Source organism: Magallana gigas, chromosome 10 (genome assembly GCF_963853765.1).
Source record: "Magallana gigas chromosome 10, xbMagGiga1.1, whole genome shotgun sequence".
Lineage (NCBI taxonomy): Eukaryota > Metazoa > Mollusca > Bivalvia > Ostreida > Ostreidae > Magallana > Magallana gigas.
Genome location: NC_088862.1, coordinates 6045978 through 6066875, shown reverse-complemented (window position 1 = coordinate 6066875; position 20898 = coordinate 6045978). Strand labels below are relative to the sequence as shown.

General features: G+C 32.2%; 1 protein-coding gene across 2 annotated transcripts in view; it reads left to right on the top strand.

The window, feature by feature from the left end:
- Positions 1 to 20898, top strand: part of LOC105329107 (uncharacterized) — a 53332-nt gene that overhangs the window by 20426 nt on the left and 12008 nt on the right. The window contains exons 16-32 of one of the 2 annotated variants that reach the window (XM_066074024.1): positions 273 to 479; positions 1548 to 1632; positions 2346 to 2458; positions 3223 to 3304; positions 3972 to 4093; positions 4454 to 4532; positions 5623 to 5750; positions 6695 to 6907; positions 7305 to 7529; positions 8109 to 8467; positions 8659 to 8808; positions 9150 to 9258; positions 9670 to 9728; positions 10674 to 10764; positions 15432 to 15464; positions 18910 to 19015; positions 20125 to 20353. In XM_066074024.1, coding sequence (XP_065930096.1) covers positions 273 to 479; positions 1548 to 1632; positions 2346 to 2458; positions 3223 to 3304; positions 3972 to 4093; positions 4454 to 4532; positions 5623 to 5750; positions 6695 to 6907; positions 7305 to 7529; positions 8109 to 8467; positions 8659 to 8808; positions 9150 to 9258; positions 9670 to 9728; positions 10674 to 10764; positions 15432 to 15464; positions 18910 to 19015; positions 20125 to 20353 — 2390 coding nt within the window. The remainder of the gene's footprint in view (positions 1 to 272; positions 480 to 1547; positions 1633 to 2345; positions 2459 to 3222; positions 3305 to 3971; positions 4094 to 4453; positions 4533 to 5622; positions 5751 to 6694; positions 6908 to 7304; positions 7530 to 8108; positions 8468 to 8658; positions 8809 to 9149; positions 9259 to 9669; positions 9729 to 10673; positions 10765 to 15431; positions 15465 to 18909; positions 19016 to 20124; positions 20354 to 20898) is intronic. The other variant, XM_066074025.1, reaches the window with a different exon arrangement.

Sequence of the window (20898 nt, the reverse complement as noted above, 5' to 3'; positions counted from 1 at the left end):
ACAAACTATTATTTCAGCATAAGGCTTCATCAGAGTTTTTCTTTTTAGTTTAAACTATCGAAGATTGTTTTAAAATACAGTAAAGCATTTCATATTATTATACGAGAATGAACAGACATTGGTTAAAGAAATATCGGTATTTTACTAATATTTAAAAAATTATTTTACAAATTTAACATACTTATTAAAGAGAAATGCTTTCTTCAACGCAAAATGTACAGGTATCAACAATTTACCTCCTACTTGAAAATATTCTTTTTTTTTTGGTTTAGAATCCTGTATTGACAATGCTGGAAAGGTGTTTGAGGACGGGTCAAATTTTGCCCCCAATGTTTCGGAACCTTGCTGGATATGCAATTGTGTCGAGGGATCTATAAAATATTGTGCAATGCAAATGTGCGACGAGCCTCAGTGCAGCAACTATACGCTCATCGAGGGCACATGCTGTGGATTCGTCTGTCCTGAAGAAGACCAACCAGGTGAGATAATTTCACATTTCAAAGGTTAGAAAATTTATACATTAGATCAATTTTGTTATACTAATCATTCCTTTCTTTCGTTCACAAGATTTGTGTTCAAAGTTTACTGTTAATATTAATGTAAATTTGATTTAGTTTATTCTTTTATTTAATCATTTTCTTTAAAGTGATTCTAATGATTTTTTTATTCTTTGAGTATACCTAGTACGTGCATAAGATGCTTAAATACGGTCAAATCAAATAGAGTCCAAATAAGGTAATGATAGGTTTCATCACGCCCGACCGGTCAGATCTGGCCCCGCCGTCACAAAAATTTTCAAATAACTCAACTCGGTCCTCAACTCAAATATTTATATGAAAAAAGTATTATTTTTAGGGCAAAGCTCTGACCTGAGGCTGAGCATTGAATGGAGGAAAGTTGGTAATGGGGGGGGGGGGGGGGGGGGGTCGCTTCACTATTTTCCAAGAATAATAACCTAGTACATGTACTTTTATTTGTATAATTTTCAGCAATTGTACAATTAAATATTAGGGTATCATTGATAAAACATATTGGACTATACATTACAAAAATGATTCGTAGTGGGTTTTTTTTTTCACAAAAAACACAATAGAATGTGAATATGACACTTTGAAATTTACCTGCGCCAAAATTTCCTGATGGTACATTTATATCCGCGTTTGCTGCTTCTCTATATTTTTTCACAAATCATGAAAAGTTACTTGATAATTTTATGAAGTACACACGTACATGTACATGCATGTATTAAAGTTTTATTAACAATATTTAAGAAATGAATTTAATTTCTACCTGGGTTGTAAGATATAAAATAACAGTTTGCGCTTTATAAGCCGCAAAGGTATAACTCATGACAAAATTTATCATGACAAATTGATTTTCTACAACAAAAATCAGAAAATTAGGCCTATCATTTTAAAAATGACGTTAGTTTACAAGTAAATATTACATACAGAGTCAACACACAACCAGCAGTGATGTAAGCCAAACTGAAGACCTTTCTGAAGAGTAATGGAAGCTATGACGTGACATTATTATTTATTTTTCAGCTTCCGTTAAACAACCTTGTGATTTTGTTTCTGCTATGACCTGCTTTAGTAGCCTTCCTCAAACGGACATGGCAGCGACTTGCTCGTAAGTCAAATTTACTACTAAAAAAGCCCACAGGTTAACCAAAAGCCATCGGTTAGCAAAAGCCATTTTTTGTCGGCTTTTTACAAGTAATAACTGTCGACTGTTTAACAAGACAATGTGTTTTGATCTTGTTTTGCGAAAGTTTTTTCTAAACTTAAGCCCAGGAAAATGATTTATATTCACATACGATGATATAGGTTAACGATATGACTGTTATGTAAATCTGGTATTGGACCTTTTCATGTTGTCTCAAACCGTCCGTCCGATAATGATTGACATAAAAGTAATGGACAGACGGCAATGTAATGCTCCCGAGTTTGAAACCTGATTAGAGTTTATGATTTTAACCTTTTTGAGAAATCCAAATGCTCCTGAGTTTGAAACCTGATTAGGTTTTATGATTTTAATCTTTATATTAGAAACCTAAATGCTCCTGAGTTTGAAACCTGATCAGATTTTATGATTTTAATCTTTATAAGAAATTTAAATGCATTTTTTTAAATAAAAAGACGGCATATTTTGAATGGCACGACAATTAATAGTACCAGCTTTTACAATAAATTTCTTGAACGTCAAATAAGCTATGAAAAAAACAACAATAATATTAAAAACTGATAAATATTGATGATAAGATCTAACCATCACACGCACCTGTAACGCTTGTTGAGTAACGATGAGGTTCAGTCTTATATTCATTCCAATCACCATTGCAGGAATCTTGAAAAAGCGAAGGCTTGTTTGGCACCTCACGAGGAAAACTGCGAATCAGACGAAAATTTCCAGACTGCCATTGTCTCACTTACCTCTGTTGAACCGTTTTGCGCAGGTAGTTTAAATTTAATGTATACAGATACAAAACAAATTATATCCAAACTATATACCTCAACGTTTTGAATTTGTGTTTAAGTAAAAAAACATTCTTGAAATTGAAAAAAAGTTCTTATATTATGAAAACATTTAAGATACAAATGGTTTTCATTAAGAGCAGAACTCTTTGTCTCAATGATATAGTCTGAAAATGTCTACGACAATCAGTCCCTCAATTACACTGAAATCAAATTCTCTCTCTCAGCCACAGAGGGCCGGATGATTGTAACCATTTTCAGCCAAATGATTATTCTCATTGCGACAAAGAGCTTTGTACAAAAATAGACAAGAACGTAACATTTCAAGACTAAAACAGTCGGATCCTTCCTAACTAAATGATAGTTAATGGCCAAAGTGATCATGTCCTAAAATTCGAAAGTAGATTTGATGGGTATTTTGTACACCATCCAGCTTCCTTAAAAGGAAAACTAAAATAGGATATGTCAAATGAGCTTAAAAGAAAGAAAACAGTTAACATTTAAATTATGTAAACAAGGATTGGTACATGTATTTCTGTCTTCTATATACTTACCAAGATTATCATATAATTCTATAATTCGAAAGTATATCTGATGGATATTTTGTATACCATTCAGTGTCTTTAAAAGGAAAAAAAATTCAAGTGGGATATGTCACTTGCAAATGAACTTAAAAGAAAAAAAGTTATCATTTACATTATGTAAACAGTGATTGCAGGGTATTTCTGTCTTCTATATACTTCAGGTGCCGCCAAATGTAATGTACAGAAATGTTACGAAGATGCCGGTATTGACCTAACGGGGGGCTCAAGTTCCACGCCAAACTGGTATTTTGATTATTTTTTTTTTTGCATTGTCTTGCTTTTTTATTACTTTTAGAATAAATCAATCCTTCATTCATTATTTTCATTTTAGCTATTTAAGAAGGCAGATGTCTTTAACATTTTACATATAACATATAACACAATTTTGGCATACATATTATAATCATTTATGAAATACAAAAGGATTTCACAAAAGCACAACTGTGTTCATTGCAAAGCTTTAAAATTAGCTTTACCTTAAAACTCTTTTTTCACTCAGTCTCTTGATGTATTTACATCAGAGTAGCACAATAGACTGCTAGATAAGAGGACTGTCTGGTCATGTCAATTTTTAGACTATTGAGGTTCTTTACACGGAGAGCGCTGTATTTAGAAATAGAAAATGTTATAATTTTAGAATGAAAATCATTCTTTACCATGTAGAAGTGTTTTGACAAAAATATCAGATTTGAAAGTTTAAGGCAGATCTGATGATTAATTTGTTGACTTCCCAGCTTCTTCTATCGTCTTTTACAACAACAAGTTGCAAACTGGTTAAGACTTGAGCATACTATATTTTATCTTTGCATTTAAAAAAAAAATGCTCTACACTTTAAAATGCATGAGATTTTAAAAAAATACAATTATTTTAATGAACAATATAAAAATTCTAAAGCTGTTTTGTTTTTAGCGACACCATTAAGACAATTCAGACCTGTATGGCGGGCATCAGTGGTGTGTGTGAGGGTAACGCTATATATGACATGACAAAGCAAAGTCTACAGGGCCTGGAAGCAATTTGTAGTGGCACAGGTAAATGCGCTACGATGAACAATAATTTAGAAGTAGTTGGTGTTAGTTAGTAGTTAGCTGAGTTGTTTATTACCCATGGTAAAATATCCGAAATAAAAATAACATAATATGATACGAAAACTCTACAAAGTAAGACCAACCAATTTAATGAGGTATTGAACCAAAGGTAAGTATCAAAAAAGTTTTGGAAATTAACATAAAATATGAGCGTAGTGAAAAAGAATCACAAATTGGTTAACTTCTGTAAAGGCATTTTGCTTACAAAAAGTGTTTCGCTTATAGGATATATGTTAAATTATATTTATCATGTATTTTACTTGTGATGTGAAGTATGATTCGTAAATGTTTATTAAACTTTAGATGGTGCTCAGTGCAACGTACAGAAATGTTACGAAGATGCCGGAATTGACCTAACGGGCTTAAGTTCCATGCCACAATGGTAATTTTTGTACATATGACTGTAATTATCTTATTTATCGGTTTTTAGTTCTATGTAACTTTTGAGATGAATGAGAATTTTTTTTCCATCAGACACATAGATCTTCATACATTTTTGATTTATTCTTATTTTTCAAGTATCACTATTAAAAAATATATTAAATCTTCAATGATTCATTACTTGCATAACATATTCATGCATGACATAATAAAGGATTTTACAAAAGAGTATGTACAACTTACGAGGTTCCCTTTTTCTGTTTGATTGCAAAACATGATTTAATTAATAACAACAGAATTAGGAAAAAAAATACATCAGATGAATACAAAAAGTACTGGAATCGACATGTTGGAACAACTTTTAAATTCAAATTCCAAAATATTGTCAATGAGCATAAATTTTATATTATCTTGCATTACAATGACAAACATTTGTCACATTTAATTTAACTTTATCTATTGGTGAAGCATTTTAAAATCTTTTCTAAAAGCCAGATGAGACAAAACTATTTTAGTTCAAATGTAGAAAGTTTATGGTTTAAAATGAGATGCATATAAGGTGTTGGATACCTCCATTTTATTGTAGAACCTTCTTTCGAAATAGCAATATAAATTTGTGCACTTTAATTGTTCACGGTCTCAGTTATTCAAGTGCCAGTAATGAGTTCAAAACCCAGTAGTTTAAAAAAGTCAGTTTCAAGTTTGCTAGAGACGGATATGATTTTCAATAATTACACAAAAAAGACAATTCCAAAAAAATAATTTTATTCTAAATATTTAGATATGATGTTCTTTCATCACATTACTTATAAACATTCATAGGTGGCCATTACCACCTTAAGAGAACTGGATGGTCGTAGCCAATTAACAAAACATCAATTTGCTTGAAAAGAAGAGTTTTGTATGAAGAAGTATAAAATATTTAAATTTAAAAGCTAAAACAATTGTTACATATATATATATTTCATTACAATATAATAGTTAAAGGGAAAAAAATATCCGAAATTAAAATGAAGATCGGATGGGTAATTTGGTGACAGTCTAGCCTCCTCGACGTTTGACTTAATGATCATCTTAATTTGTTTTTACAGTAATGCATTTAAAGCCCTGCAGGCTTGTATGAAGAAGATGAGCACTGTCTGCAAGGGTAACACGTTGTATGAAATCACTGAACAGAGTCTCCAGAATCTGAAAGGCATCTGTATTGGAGACGGCACAGGTATTGTATGATAAACACACTGTCACACTTTGTTTAAACCACGTTCTGCGACGTATACCACCGTTGGAACATGTGCGTTATTCAATCTATACAAAAACTAACTCTTTATGATTAAAGAGCTACCAAAAGGGGAAATAACAAACATAGGTGTCATTTGTAAGAGTTATGCTACTGAACACAATTCAAACTAACAATATGCTGTTTGTTTGTTTCTTTTAAATCATAAAGAACAACTTCAATATTAAATAATAAAACAAATCTATTTACAAATGAACAAAATCAAATAAGAAAAGATAAATTAGAAATTATTTAGACAAAATTAGCTAATGTTTATGACAGACTTATTCAACTTTTTAAATGTAATAGTTTTGTTATAGAGCTACATGACACAATCTTACTCACCTTTAAGAATATAAAAATGAAATACGGGAGATTTTACAAAAAACCCCAAAAGATTCCGCAAAATTCTACTGTGTGGAAATATCTTAATATCATGGATACAAATGTTGCATTTTGAATAAAATTCAGTTTCAAATTAAGCTCTTTCAACATTTTTAAATACTAGTATCTTAATTGTTGACTTTGAGAAATGTTATTGACATAAATACATAAGTTCCTCAGATCTGAACGTGTTGTAGCACTAGAACTGTTTAATTGAAATAGTAAAAATATTGAGTATATTGTTTTTGCTTTCAAATATAATATAGATTCCAGTTAATAAAGTGACTTATAATTTTTGCTACAATGTACATGTACATACAGGGTAATGGATGATTAGGCCATTAGATCTCTTGAATTTGACTGGGATTATTTGACTTCCTTTTACCAATCGTTTCTTTTAGTAATGTTCATTCAGCGAGTGATTCAAATAATCGTTATGATCCCATTATTCTATATAACGCGATTTTTACAAGGTTAAAGTTAGTATTATTTCTTTTACGTAGATAACTGTGTAGACAAGAGTGGGGAAGAAATCCCCCATGGACAAGTGTTCTCTCCCGATCTGTCCGATCCATGCAAAAGTTGTACTTGTGACTATGGCCAGGCCACTGGATGTGAGTACATGTATTGTGACGCCCCCGCCTGTGATCGGTATGAAATGATACCAGGCACATGCTGTGGATTTATATGCCTGGACAGTACTATTGAACCTCCAGGTAAGTGGAATTTTAATTAAAAAAAAGAGTTGACTGTTGATCAAATTTTTCTGATACAAATGCCATTTTTTACAGTCATTATGCCAAATAAAAATAAAATCAATCAATCTACTAAAATTGTAAAAGTTGGTTAGAAAAACCTTCTCATATCAAGAAAACATATTCTGGAGTTATTTTTAAAAGTATAAGAAATGTGTGCTATCGTAATCTTTCTGCATTTTAAAAATATGGTATTTTATTCTAATGTAAAAAACACAAACGGTATATCTGTTTTGCCTTGATTTAAAAAAATCTTAACAACGGTACAAAGATATGTTGTTAAACAGTTGATATATCTGCGTATTGTACAAACATGCACGTATATCAATACATAATTTTCCCGTAAAAATACTTACAGCTGGGGTTCCAAATGGATGCATGGATTTGCGAGGTAATTTAGTTTCGGATGGAGAGGTCTTTGCCCCGAATCGTTCCGACCCTTGTAGAATGTGCTCGTGTGAGAACGGAGAGACCACCAAATGTAACTATATCTACTGTGATGCCCCACCCTGTGAGCGATACAAGTTGGTCCCGGGCACCTGCTGTGGCTTCATATGTCTAGAGAATACCAACGAACCCGAAGGTATTGCCAGCAATAAATAAAAGTTAATAATCTATAAAGTTAACGTTGACAGTAAAGTAAAACACGGTTACATAAGGCATACTTTAAACGAAATCGCGCTAACAGAAAAGTTGAATTTATTTTTATAATTTTCGAAATTTATATCAACTGATCGTATATTGTAAATTACGCTTATAGAGGATCAACATTAAATAATATGAAAATACGTGGTTACATTGAACATAAATATAGGTGTAAGGAATTCAAGCTGTCAAAGAAATCTGATTATTTCAGTCTGATAATTTGATAAAAAGTAACGTTTGATAGGATATATTAAAATTCTCTCCAAAATATTTATTCTTTGGCTTTTTAATGTTATTATTCATTGTGTTTTATTGAAAAAAATTTCCGAATTGTCACCTTTCCGAATGACACCTTTTTCCATATCATTTTCTCGAAGAATGTTCTCTTTCAATATGTAAAAAAGAATATCTCTAATAAACAAGTAAATATGAAACATAAAACAAACCTTTTAAAAAAAAAAAAGACTTTCTTCTGACTATATAAATATTGAACAATTATAATTGAATATATATTTAGAACCCCTGGCTTGCATTGATGAATTGGGAAACGCGATACCAAATGGAGAGGAAGCAGTGAATCCACAGGATCCTTGTAAAATATGTACATGTGAAATGGGAAACCTCTTCTGTGCAGAACAAATTTGCAAAATCCCAGTATGTCGCAACTTCCAACATACAGAGGGAACATGTTGTGATGGCGTATGTCTAGATGATATGGTCAAGAGGAGCAACCTTGTAGGTAGAGTACAAATCGCCCTACCCATCACGGCGGCCTTTGCCCCAGAGTCCCAGGTCATTGTTTTTTACGTCAGGTCTGACGGCGAAGTGGTTTCCAGTAGCACGAAGCTAGAAGTGGAGAAGTGTTTTGATAACAAGGTAGTTACTCTGACAAAAGATTTAAGGTGATTTTGTTTTATTGGTAAAATACTGTTTATAAGAAAAGTTGATCCAAATTATTTATTGAACAAACATCTCCTAGGAATTTAATGTTTAATGTACAACTGCATGTTATAGATGAAAATACCTTTTACCTGCAGTAAGCGAGTCATATTTCTGATGTCTTTCAGGTGAATATGGAATTCGTTAACAGTCCAATTAAACCAGGAACTAACGCCACCATTCGAGTGTCAGGAGATCCGGGGTCTGCCTGTTCTATAGGGGTTGTGGACAAAAGCATAGAGCTTCTGAAAGCAGACCATCAGATGACGCCTGAGAAGGTAGAATACATACAATTTATTGATTGTTGCAACTTTTTCACTATAACAATGTTTCTCCTTTTCATGAAATGCAAACAAAAGTATTATTTTATATAAATATAAGCAATTTTTCTTGACATTGGTAAACCAAATATCTAATGAATCACGAAATAGACGGTCAGTGGTTTTGATTTATACTGCAATGTTTTCTGGTTTGACATTTTTATATATGCGCCATAACAAAGAATCCAAGAATCCAAGAAGAAATTATAAATTTTAAACGTACCTGTTATCTTATAAGACAGAGCCTCAATAAACTTGTAAATTGAACTCAACTCTCGGTTTTCTCTCGTTATACCTAGTTTTACAGCTTACTTAGCACGGACATGATGTATGATCATTATTATTCAATAAACGACCACTTCGATAGAAACTGCAGAGATAAGAACACAGAAAATGGGACAGAAAAAGGTATATTTGAATTTAATTCATTCATAGGATAGACTTTTGTGTATTAAATATGTTCCAATAAGTGTGGTTTTCTTCTTAATTGTAAAGAATCAATTTACGTAGAGTTCATTGTGGAGCATACACACTAACTAGAATGTTCAACGTGAAAAAACCAAGACAACAATTTTATACATAAGGGAGATTGTCCCCATGAATATACGTGGATATACCACAAGTAATATGTGTTATAAAACATTTTCAAAACTTGATCTCTACTTTAAGAGAACCTTTTTACAGGACCTTATTAAAATGATTGAAACAAACATCTTGATACTACGATATTACATATACCAGTACTTATTTAAAATATTACCTCTTAACGTAAATGTCCCGAATTTATGCATACTTTGTAATGCAATATTTTTTCATTAGCTGTAGAAATCTTAAGAAATCCATATGACGTTCCTGTGGACTCATACCAGGCGTTTAAGGTAAAATATTGAATACTGTAGAAGCACATATTTTCGTAGGGTCAACCTTTCGTTGTTTTTTAACCAAATAAAATTCCGTTGGCATTTAATTTCGTCATATCATAGTCTCTATGTATTCAACAATAGTTTGGTTAAGAATTCGTCATGGATTTAATTTCGTTGATTTATACTGCGAACGAAAATAATGAAATTAAATCCTCAACGAATATTTCTGCTTCTGAAGTACATCATCTTTTGTATATACCGTTTTTATATATAATATGATAATATGAATAAGATATAAAGTATATCATCACGTGTGTAAACTTAATTGTAACGAAAGATATTAACAGTGTCTGTCCGTCCTGCTACTCGTTTGTTAATTCTAAAAATTAATTTCGTTGTCGAATGCACACGTCTTATTTTATAATATTTACTGTAATGAAATTTATAGATATACATTTAAATATTTGTTATGATAAAAATTGGCTGACAAGGTTGTAAGGGTAATTGCAAGTACACAAAATTTTTACCAGGCCGAGGGATAAATCTCACTTTTTCACATATTTTTTTCGGCAGATAAACATAATTTCACAATAAACGGGGGTAAAAAAAAATTATATGAATATTTTTTTTTACATTCTAAAGAATTGTAATCAGTAGAAATATAAACTCTAAAGACATTTCAGAAATAAACGCGTTTTCTTTTGACTTAAATTATAATTGTTATAAGTGAGGTAGATCTAACGTAATCTGTATCTATGCTAAGAATTAAAACACTAATTCCTAAATTATAATGATGATTTCTTTTTTAACTAGTGTGTTTATAACGCCATCACTATACTGAACTTACATAAAATCTAGAATTATGTATCATTTGACTTGATATACCTTATATCATGCTTAGCGTATATTCTACATGTAACTGTAATTTGTTCGCTTATTCCACTTATTCCTTTTTCGTAGAATTTCGGATTAAGAGTGTTTACAAATTTGAAATTGGAGACCAGACCGTGTGTACAGTATATTTATCCAATGTATCATCGGGTGTATGCAGGTAAGGAACTATCTTAAAAATTTTTTTTTTAAGATAAACATTGAATTTGACCAGATGTTTAAATTTTTACGGCTTTTCAGGACATAAATAATGATATTGGCTTATAAGACTATCATTAAGTACTTTGTACTGATTCTGATGGTAATTCCTCATTAGGGTCTTTCGTTTCCGACGGAAGAACCGTTTGTTAATCTATTGTTTCTTTTCTTTATTATTTTTTTATTTTTTATTTTTTTTTCTGACTTTTTTTCGAACGATAGTTCTCGTGAACTACTTGACCGATTTGCATGAAATTTACAGGACGTATTGAGCATCAAACGTACTTTATACTATAAAATTTCTGGCTGATTACTACTTCCGGTTTGAGATTTTGAGGATTTAGTGAATTTTTAAGGATCATTTTGTCCACTTAGCTTCTCAAAAACTAATTGCGATATAAACGTAAAACTTTCAGGGATAGCAGATGAATGTCTGTAGATGATCTTATTTATTTGATATTTTGAAAAATGCGCAAGGTGGCGAAGCGCACCCGAGCTCAAAAATTGGCACCGATTTTTTTCAAGAAATGTTTGCACATTTTCAGCCCTTGCTTTTAATGTGTAAATATTTTGTTAAGACATGTAATGCAAAAGTTGTTTAGATTAACTAGGACTTGCGTTTGATTTCAAGAAAAAGGGGCTGGCCCCTCAAATAAGGGGCCAAGAGGGCTCTAAAGTATTTTTGCAATAACTCTTTACTGAAAAATATTTTGTGATCAATTTTTAGCAAAAATGTTCATTGTACATCTGTTTATCTATACAGTACCATACCTAAGTCATATGTTACGTAATTAGGGGTCTCCAAGGGCCAGACACAGGATGAATGACCATCTTTAAGTCCTCCTTAAAGATAGCTTAAAGGTGTTTAAAGGTAGCTTAAAGACGATCTTTAAGCCACCTTTAAGCTTTATGTTTTGCTTAAAGGTGGCTTAAAGAAAGCGTAAAGATGGCTTAAAGGCAGCTTAAAGACTATCTTTAAGCCACCTTTAAGCCACCTTTAAGGACAACTTATAGGTCCTTAATGTCCAAACTTCTTTAAGCCACCTTTAAGCCACCTTTAAGCTACCTTTAAGCCACCTTTAAGCCATTAAATAAAATTTAATTCAATATTGTGCTTTATTTCCAACAAAATGTATTAACTTTATGAAAGAAAAGGTTTTTAAACGGTTTTTGTTCTAGAAAGAAAAATGAAAAAAAAAAAAATAAAACCGACCATGGCGAGAATTGAACCTGGGACCCATAGTTTACTAGCATCACCACACTTCCTCTGCGCCACGGCAACTTACATATATATGAGCGTTTTTATATCCTATATATAAGTGGATATTGAATCACTGTTTTGAATGTGTTTACTTCAAAAGATTTTGTCAAACCATTCAGTTTGTAACAATCAATTATATCTATTTTATAAATTACATGCATGCATGTATTTAGAATGAAATACGGAACTTGGTCTTCAGTGAACAAAAATATATTATACCTAAATGGAAACCGTTAGGTTCACTATAGTAGGCTTTCTTAGTTAATAAATTTAAACTGAGTAGATATACGTTCATCTAATTTATAGCTATAAAAATGTAAGAAAGACAATGAAATCATTTCTTTTATTAAATGCATTGATACTATTCGGGTATTTGTTCAATTTCCCGCAATTTCCCGGTTTTCATGATCGCGGCGCCGTTCCAATATGTTTAAATATTTACATGTAATTGTATGTACATGATTTATAAACTATCAATTCTATAACAAACAAAATTACCAATTACCGGTGACGTATTTACTGCATGTGGCAATTGCAAATGACTTGTACATACAATTGTATGATGTGCCAGGCCGGGTATATTTGACATATTTACCCTTATACATATATTTAAATAATCAACCCTTCTTTATGATCACCGGTACATTAATTAATTAGCCTCAAGATTTTATTCTTACATACATGTATCGTTAATTTGTAGACGTAACATTTTTGAAACCCAGAGCTAGGAAATAATACTTTGAAAATGAATTACAAATGTAAATTAACTTTTAATCACTAGACTTATCGTATACTCGTATATACTAAAATTTATACGCCTTTAGAAACCATGACATGCACCTGGGCACACGACACACCTGTTGTGTATATCTTGTATATTCTGTGTTAGTTCCAGGGGTTTTCTTAAGTTGGACAAACAATAGACTCTAATTAGATATACACAAACGAACAAAACTATGTCTAGACAAACAAAGCAGTAATATCCTGCCCGATATAACAAAGGCAGTTGAGAGTCTTTTCATCTTTAACATGTATCTAGCAGATCTAGAGTTGGAAATAATGAAAATTGAAAAAAAATACAAACCTTAAACCGATTATCAAATTAAATCATGCATTTTTGGTTCATTATCTTTATTTTGTTTAATAACTGGACTGGATGAACTGAGAGAGAGAGAGAGAGAGAGAGAGAGAGAGAGAGAGAGAGGGAGAGAGAGAGAGAGATTTAGAGAGATTTTTTTCACCGATTAATTTATAATAGGAAACAAACATACTTTAATTAGTTTTATGCACATATTAAGATACAGAGACTGCGCTCATCCCTACAATAATTTTGAACCCCCCAAAAAATTATAAAGAATTTTATAACGGCAATCTGTGTCCATCGGAGCGGTGCTGATGATAGCGATCTGTGTTTAATGGAGAGACGATTAAAACCGCCTGGAACACCCCCCCCCCCCTTCCTTGGAAATTGTATTATCACTTGGATGACCCCCTCCCATCCCTATAAAAGAGCTTTTGCATTTAATATATGTATTTATTGTTCAGCTTGATCAATATTGACTTAAAGGCCACTTAAAGACAGTGTAAGGGCAGTGTAAAGAGAGCGTAAATGCCACTTAAAGATGCTTAAAGGTGGCTTAAAGGTGGCTTAAAGGTAGCTTAAAGAAGTTTGGACATTAAGGACCTATAAACACTTGCTTAAAGGTGACTTAAAGGCGGCTTAAAGGTTGTTTAGCCTTTAAGTCACCTTTAAGCCACCTTTAAGGACTTGCTTAAAGATGGTTTTTCGCCCTGTGAGAAGTCCAAAACTTTGATCTTTAATATCTAGAAAAGGAGAAGTATTTTGATAAGCATTATATAACAAAAAAAGCTTAGAATAATGTTCTCAACAATATGCCACCTAAATAATTTTTGTTGGTGGCCCCAGTAAGGATTTCAAGGGTCGGCCCCTAAAACACATTTGTTCAGATATCTTTAGAACAGTCAACAATTAATGAATACTTGTTGAACAAAATGTATTTATATTTACAAGACCTTTTATTTGATATCAAAAAGGGGCTGGCCCCTCATATAAGGGGCCAAGAGGGCTCTAAAGTCTTTTCATGATAACTCTTTACTGAAAAATATTTTTTTTTCAAAGTACTGAAACTTTGAAGCAATATATCTAGAGAAGGAGACATATTTTGTTAAGCTTTGTAGAAGAGAAAATGCTTGCGTTGATGATTCTAACCGATTCCATTAATCAAAACACCAATTTCTGTCCCCATTAAGGATCTAGAGGGCTGACCCCTAAAATATTAAATCATTTGTATCTCAAAAATGATCAACAATTTTAGGTAGGTGTAAGAACAAAAAATGTTAGAATTTGTGAGACCTTCGATTGAATTCAAGAAAAAGGGGCTGGCCGCTTAAATTAGGGGCCAAGTCACTCGCAAACTCTAATACAAATAACTTAAAAATGATAAAGATTTTGTAATGCCTTATAGAGGCAAAGTTGTTGATCGTAACAATATATATCAGGTAAAATCATTGCCACGCCCATTTTTTACGTAATTAAGGATTTTTGGGGCCAACGTACGGAAACTTTGACGCAATATATCTAGAGAAGGAGACATATTTTGTTAAGCTTTGTAGAAGAGAAAATGCTTGCATTGATAATTCTAATCGATTCCCTCAATCATAAAACCATTGTCAGTCCCCATTAAGGATCTAGATGGTTGGCCCCTAAAATATTCAATAATTTGTATCTCAAAAATGAACAACAATTCTAGATAAGTGTAAGAACAAAAAATGTTAGTATTTGTGAGACCTTTTGAATGAACTCAAGAAAAAGGGGCTGACCCTTTAATTAGGGGCCAAGAAGTCTTTTACATATACCTTAAAAACGATAAAGAGTTTGTTCAATTCATTATAGAAACAAAGTTGTTAATCGTAACAATATCAGTTTGTGAAACTCATTGCAACACCCATTGATGACGTAATTAGAACTTTTAGGGGACTAAAATTTTAAATCTTTAATGTGCTGTATCTGAAAAAGCAAAACTCTTTGTTTAGCATTTTAAAGGATATTGACAATTGTATACATTATCTGATAGGGAGTAGTTGAGGGGGGATTTTAAAATTTCATTGATATTTTAATCGTATTGTTTAAGAATTGAACGGAAGACCTACTCGTTACTCGTAACGAGATCGTATCTAGTTATTATTCTTCTAGACGTTTTTAAAACCTCAATAACTTATTTATTTGTCATCCGATTTCATTCAAATTTTTACGGTATATTATAAATTGAATTAGGTCTCTAGAGCACACAAAAAATTGAAATCGCAACTTCCGGTTTTGAGTTATTCCCCTTTTTCTAAAATTTCAGGGGCATTAGATTCCAGTCAAAGGCTCCGAGATGGTCAGTAGCAAATAATTTATAGTTAAAAATCTTTATTATTGACACTTTGAATATTGTCCTCTGATTTTTGTATTTTATTTTTTTTCCAATTATTCCACTCGAATTAATCAATCGAAATCTAAGTTTTAAAAATAGCAAAATTTTTCTCATGTTTTAGCTTCGTAACTTTTTAGTTTGAAATATTTTCTAAATACATATAGAACAAAAGTTGTGCATAATGTTAAGAGCTTTCATTTGAAACCAATAATAAAGGGCTGGTCCCTTAAATTTAGGGCAGGTAGCCCTTAAAAGATTTTGCTTAATAGCTAAAAAAAGGTTAGGATTTCTATATGGCTGTCGCTGAAAAGTTGTTTGTTGGGATCTCGTAAAGGTCATTACAATGTTATTTTGTAAGTGATTTGTGTAATATGAGTGTAGCTTTACATGTTAACACGTTTCATGTGGCAAGTTAACGAACGTCTTTGTGCGTAAAACTGGCATAAAGTTACCACAGAAAGTATGATGGTTAATACAGGGGGCTTTAATTCATGAGAAAAAAAAATTAAAACATATGCTTTTTTTTTTAAGAAGTTTAAGTCATTGCTGTTTAGTTCTTACAGTGCACAATCCTTTATGACGAGAATCGGAAAACAAAACATTCTTTTTTCTTTTCTAGTAAAACACAAAATACGTATTGAAAACAATTCTATGCATTACATTTTAGTTATCATACTGCATGCATTTAAAATCCACCTTGATTCAGAGCTGTGTGCGTATCATTGCGTAAGCTATCGCGGTCGAGAAAATCGGTCACCATGGTCGCGGCTAGACTACCTGACGGTCAGCGGTTATCTAATACACGAGAGTTGCATCTCTCATATATGAGTTAATTTAGCTGCGAACTGAAGAAATGCACAGTTTTGATTACACATAAGGTTTATTCTTCAATTGGATTAAACGAAAGGGGGTCAATTAAGAAATCGTTTAGTTAATTAATAAAAGCAATGCCATTCTCAATCTAATGCAATATCAGGTTTTAAGTTTTAAAAAATTCTATTTGATAGATTTGAGTCGTTAAATTGCAAAGTTTTCAAATCTTCCTAGGTTCTGAGCTGTGCCTTTGTATGCGTTAAACATTTACGTAATCTATCCTTCGCCCGCGGCCGAGGAAATCAGCCACGGCTGCGCTACCTAGCGGTAAACGGTTATCTAATATACAAGATTCGCACCCACATACTTACATGAATATGAACGTGTTTGAGTTGATATAGCCGTAAATACACTTTTTAAATTTTATGTTATAAAAGTTCGTTCAATTTGTATTTATAAATTAAACATTGGAGAGTAAATTAAAAAGTCGTTCTGAAAATTAATAAAAGCGATATTACTCCAAATCGGAAATACTCGTCAGACAAATTTAAATGGTTGGTTTGTAAGTCTTAAATGTTTTAAAAACTGTACAAATAATGTTTTCGATCAACAACAAAAAACAATACATATATTAAAACCTTTAAATACTGTAAATTCCTAATAAAACGCGAGGAATTAATATCCGCGTAAAATCGCGAGAAGCCCGTCTCGCGAATTCGAAAATCTCGCTTTTAATTTTGGGAGATATGTAAACTACATGAAACTATAATGAAATTTCGCCATTTGCGATTTTATGTTCTCGCGATTTGATGGTAAATCGTTGAATCGCGGAATTAAGTACTCGCGTAAAAAAGGAATCTACAGTAATGATCATCCCTTGCACATGGCTGAGGAGATCCCGCGCAAGTGGACATCTTCTACATCTACCTTATCACGCGTGCATGTTTGGTATTTTGTACGAACGCAACTATTTTTATTATGTTTTCAACTATTATATTGGTTTAAGGTGAACAGATAAATTTATTTTACTCGTACAGTTGATTAAGCATTGATTTATACGACAGCGTACAAGGTAACTTAAAAAAAATCAGATCTGTCGAAAATCATTTGATAGTGAGTTTTTCTTATGTGTAACATTTTCTCCTGAATATGTTTCTCTTTCTCATCCGTTTTTTTTCTGTCTTTGTAAATTTCAACTTTCTTTATTGCGTAAAAAATTAATTGCTGCGTGCTACCGAAAATCTTGTGTCGCTTCAGCGCACACAGCTCAGAACATATATAGCCCAAGATTATTTATGGCTGCAGATCATCAATTGTTATGCAATTAATCAACAGTTCGAAGGGTGCTTTCTTCAAAGTGGTCAATTATTAAACAATAAGACTTTCATTTTCACAAATTTACCAAATTTTGATAGCACGCAACAATTTCAAACATGCACATAGTCTTCAAAAAATTAGAAAGATTTAATAACAGAAGTTACGTGTTTTTTTAAGGCGGGTTCGTTTTTTTAAAAGAATACATTTTCTTACATGAATCATGAGTACATGTATATAACAATCCTTGCTACCCTTAAAAATTTAACTCGCCATTTAACTTCTCATTGTTTTAACCCCTGTCACACTGGAGCTGCGTCCTCACGGCGATCCCGCTGCGTCATTGAATAATGTCAAACGCCATGGTAAACGAATAAGAGTCTCCTACAGCGCCGTAACAACGCAACGGCATCTTCGTTCGCCGCGGTGGGATATCTTAGAACATTTTAGAACGCCATGCGACGGCGTGCAAGTTGAACATGCTCAAAGTACGCGCCGTGGCTCTGCGTTCTGATAAACACGCCGTATAAGTGGAGTAAGGTCGCCGTGACAGCGCCGTAAAGTCTCCAACAACGCATGTGAACGCAGTCAGCGCGCAGAGCACGCCGTGGACGCGCTGTAAAACCTCCTAGCACGTCATGAGCGCTCGGCCAATACCCAGCGAGAACGCAGTCAATCGCCAAGTAGAACTTTGTGGAAACGTAGTTGGGAGCTTTGTAAGAACGCCTTAGTCGCCGTCAGGATGCCGTGACATTTTCACTTGTGAAATTTTTAAATGAAATTGTATATTTTTTCTGAATTTTCCTTGCGATCCTACGGCGATTCCATTACAACGCCGTGAACACGCCCTGGGAACGAAACTTGGTGTGACAGGGCCTTAAAGAGTTTTCAGAACAATTACACAAACTGTGTTCGACAAATAGTTTTCCTAAAACATTTTCTTCCTGTCTTTATACAGGCTTTCAATCACAACACGTTTTTATAACAAAAGCAGAAGTGAAATTTTAATTATTAGTCATTATAATCGTTTGACACCAAATCATATAAGTTTTCAACTCGCAGCAACAACGGAAGACCTACTCGTGGCTTTGCCACGAGCTCTGCTCTAGTTTATCCTACATCTCGATTTCAATATGGAAAACGCGTTATGAATTAAGTCGAAAGATGCAGATTTCCATTGAAGAAGGGAATATATCAATAAATATTTATATGAATAAATATTATAGAGATAATTAAAAACATCTTACCTCATTTAAAAACATTATAATTGCTTGGTTTTTAGAGAATTCAGTGGATATGATGGTTCCATCATTGGGTAACACCAATGATGCTGAAAAAGTCAGGAGTTTTTTCCCAGAGACTTGGTTGTGGGAGCTAGAACTTATTGGGTAAGAACAACAACTTGTTAATTTGTATTGTTTTAAATGTTTTCTATTACAACTTTTTCTCATCAGATCCAGTTGCATCTAAGACTTTTTAGAAAAAACCATTGTTATACACTTATCATATAATCGGACTTTACTTTGTAAGAGTTTTTTTTTTCTCAATCACGTGACAATTTAATTTATGTCATAAATATTTACATATCTGTTTGTGACATGCTATTTCATTGGTTAGATGAAAAGGCTCGTCTTTATGTTTTGTATATTTGATATTCATATGTTCGATATGTATCTCTTTTTGATGACGAGAGAATGGTTTGCCCCAAAAAACGTATCAATCTGCTTGACGTCAATAAAAAAAACGATCAAAAATTGATTTTCATTTAACAGTGTTGAAGTAGTTAACCCATTTATTTAAACCGCATTAAGGTTTATAAACCATAAACTGTCAAATCCAGTTTATACTGGTATGTATTTTGCATTCTGAGGCTATTGCATTTATTCTTTTAGAATAGTAATTTATGCACATCATAAGACCCTTATTTCATGTTAATCAATACAATGTTTATATATTCATATAATATTTATATTTGCAAATATGCATTCTAATATGAACCTATAGGATAGCAAACAACGTTAATTTCTGTTCTGTGTATACTTCTTAATTTTGTCACAATGATTACTGCACGGGCTTATCGTTTAATAAAATTTGAATTGATTTATTATGAACATAACAAAACGGTTATTGATATCTGCATTTCTCAAGCATACAATAAAAGTAATAAACAGCACTGTTAGTAGGTACGTTTTTAGACCTAGGCCTTACAGAATTTAATCATAAGACCAACGAAGTTTATATACTTGTGAACTGTTTAACGGAATGTAAATTTCTGAATTGATTAAAGACAAAAAGGCGGGGAATTAGTTACGAAATCATCGATTTGTTGCTACACATTATAAACGAAAGTACATAATTATTTTGAAATTAAATCAACTTATAACAATGCAAATCATACCTAGTCTTTATTAAACAAAAATAGGCTGAGGAGAAATACAGATACAGTGTGGTATATAAACGTTGTATTATTGTTTATTCTGATCTTGTCGTTTTGTAGAGATTCAGGTCAAAATACCTTGGTTCGTAAAATCCCTGATACGATAACTGAGTGGAAAGGAAATGCAATATGTTTGAATACTGCTTCCGGTCTTGGAATTTCATCCATTTCCGGTATCACGGCATTCCAGCCTTTCTTCCTGTCCTTCACACTTCCGTACTCAGCCGTCCGGAATGAAGTAGTTCCTGTCCTTGTTACTGTGTTCAATTATCTGACGGAATGCCTTGTGGTAAGGATGGAACTCTAAAAGAAATGTTTTATGGATTAATCATTAGTGTTATGAATAATTAGAAAAAAAAATTTTTTTCATACAAATGCAGTTTTATTTTCTAAAAAAGACTATTACTTTGGCTACTCATTACAATGAATAACCTTACGAAACTGAAAATTCTGTGCGGATATGCATCTTTATATTAAACGATTTTTTTTATTTGGATTCTCTTGAGTATTATCAATACCGGTAATTAGAAATAATAATTTTCGTAAAGATTCAATACTACATGTATCCAAACAGATTATTATTTTGGTTATTCATTACTATTATCAATAATTAGAAACTAATATTTTGATAAGGGAGCAATTTTATATGTATAAAGACATATTATTATTTTGGCTACTCATTCCTGTTATTAATGTTTAGAAATTAAAATTCTCTTAAAGATGCAATTTTATAAAGACAGGGTATTAATTGGGTTCTTTTAATCATTATTAATAATTAGAAATTATAATTTTAAGGGATATAATATAGTCCCTTAATATATGATATTTAGGGGA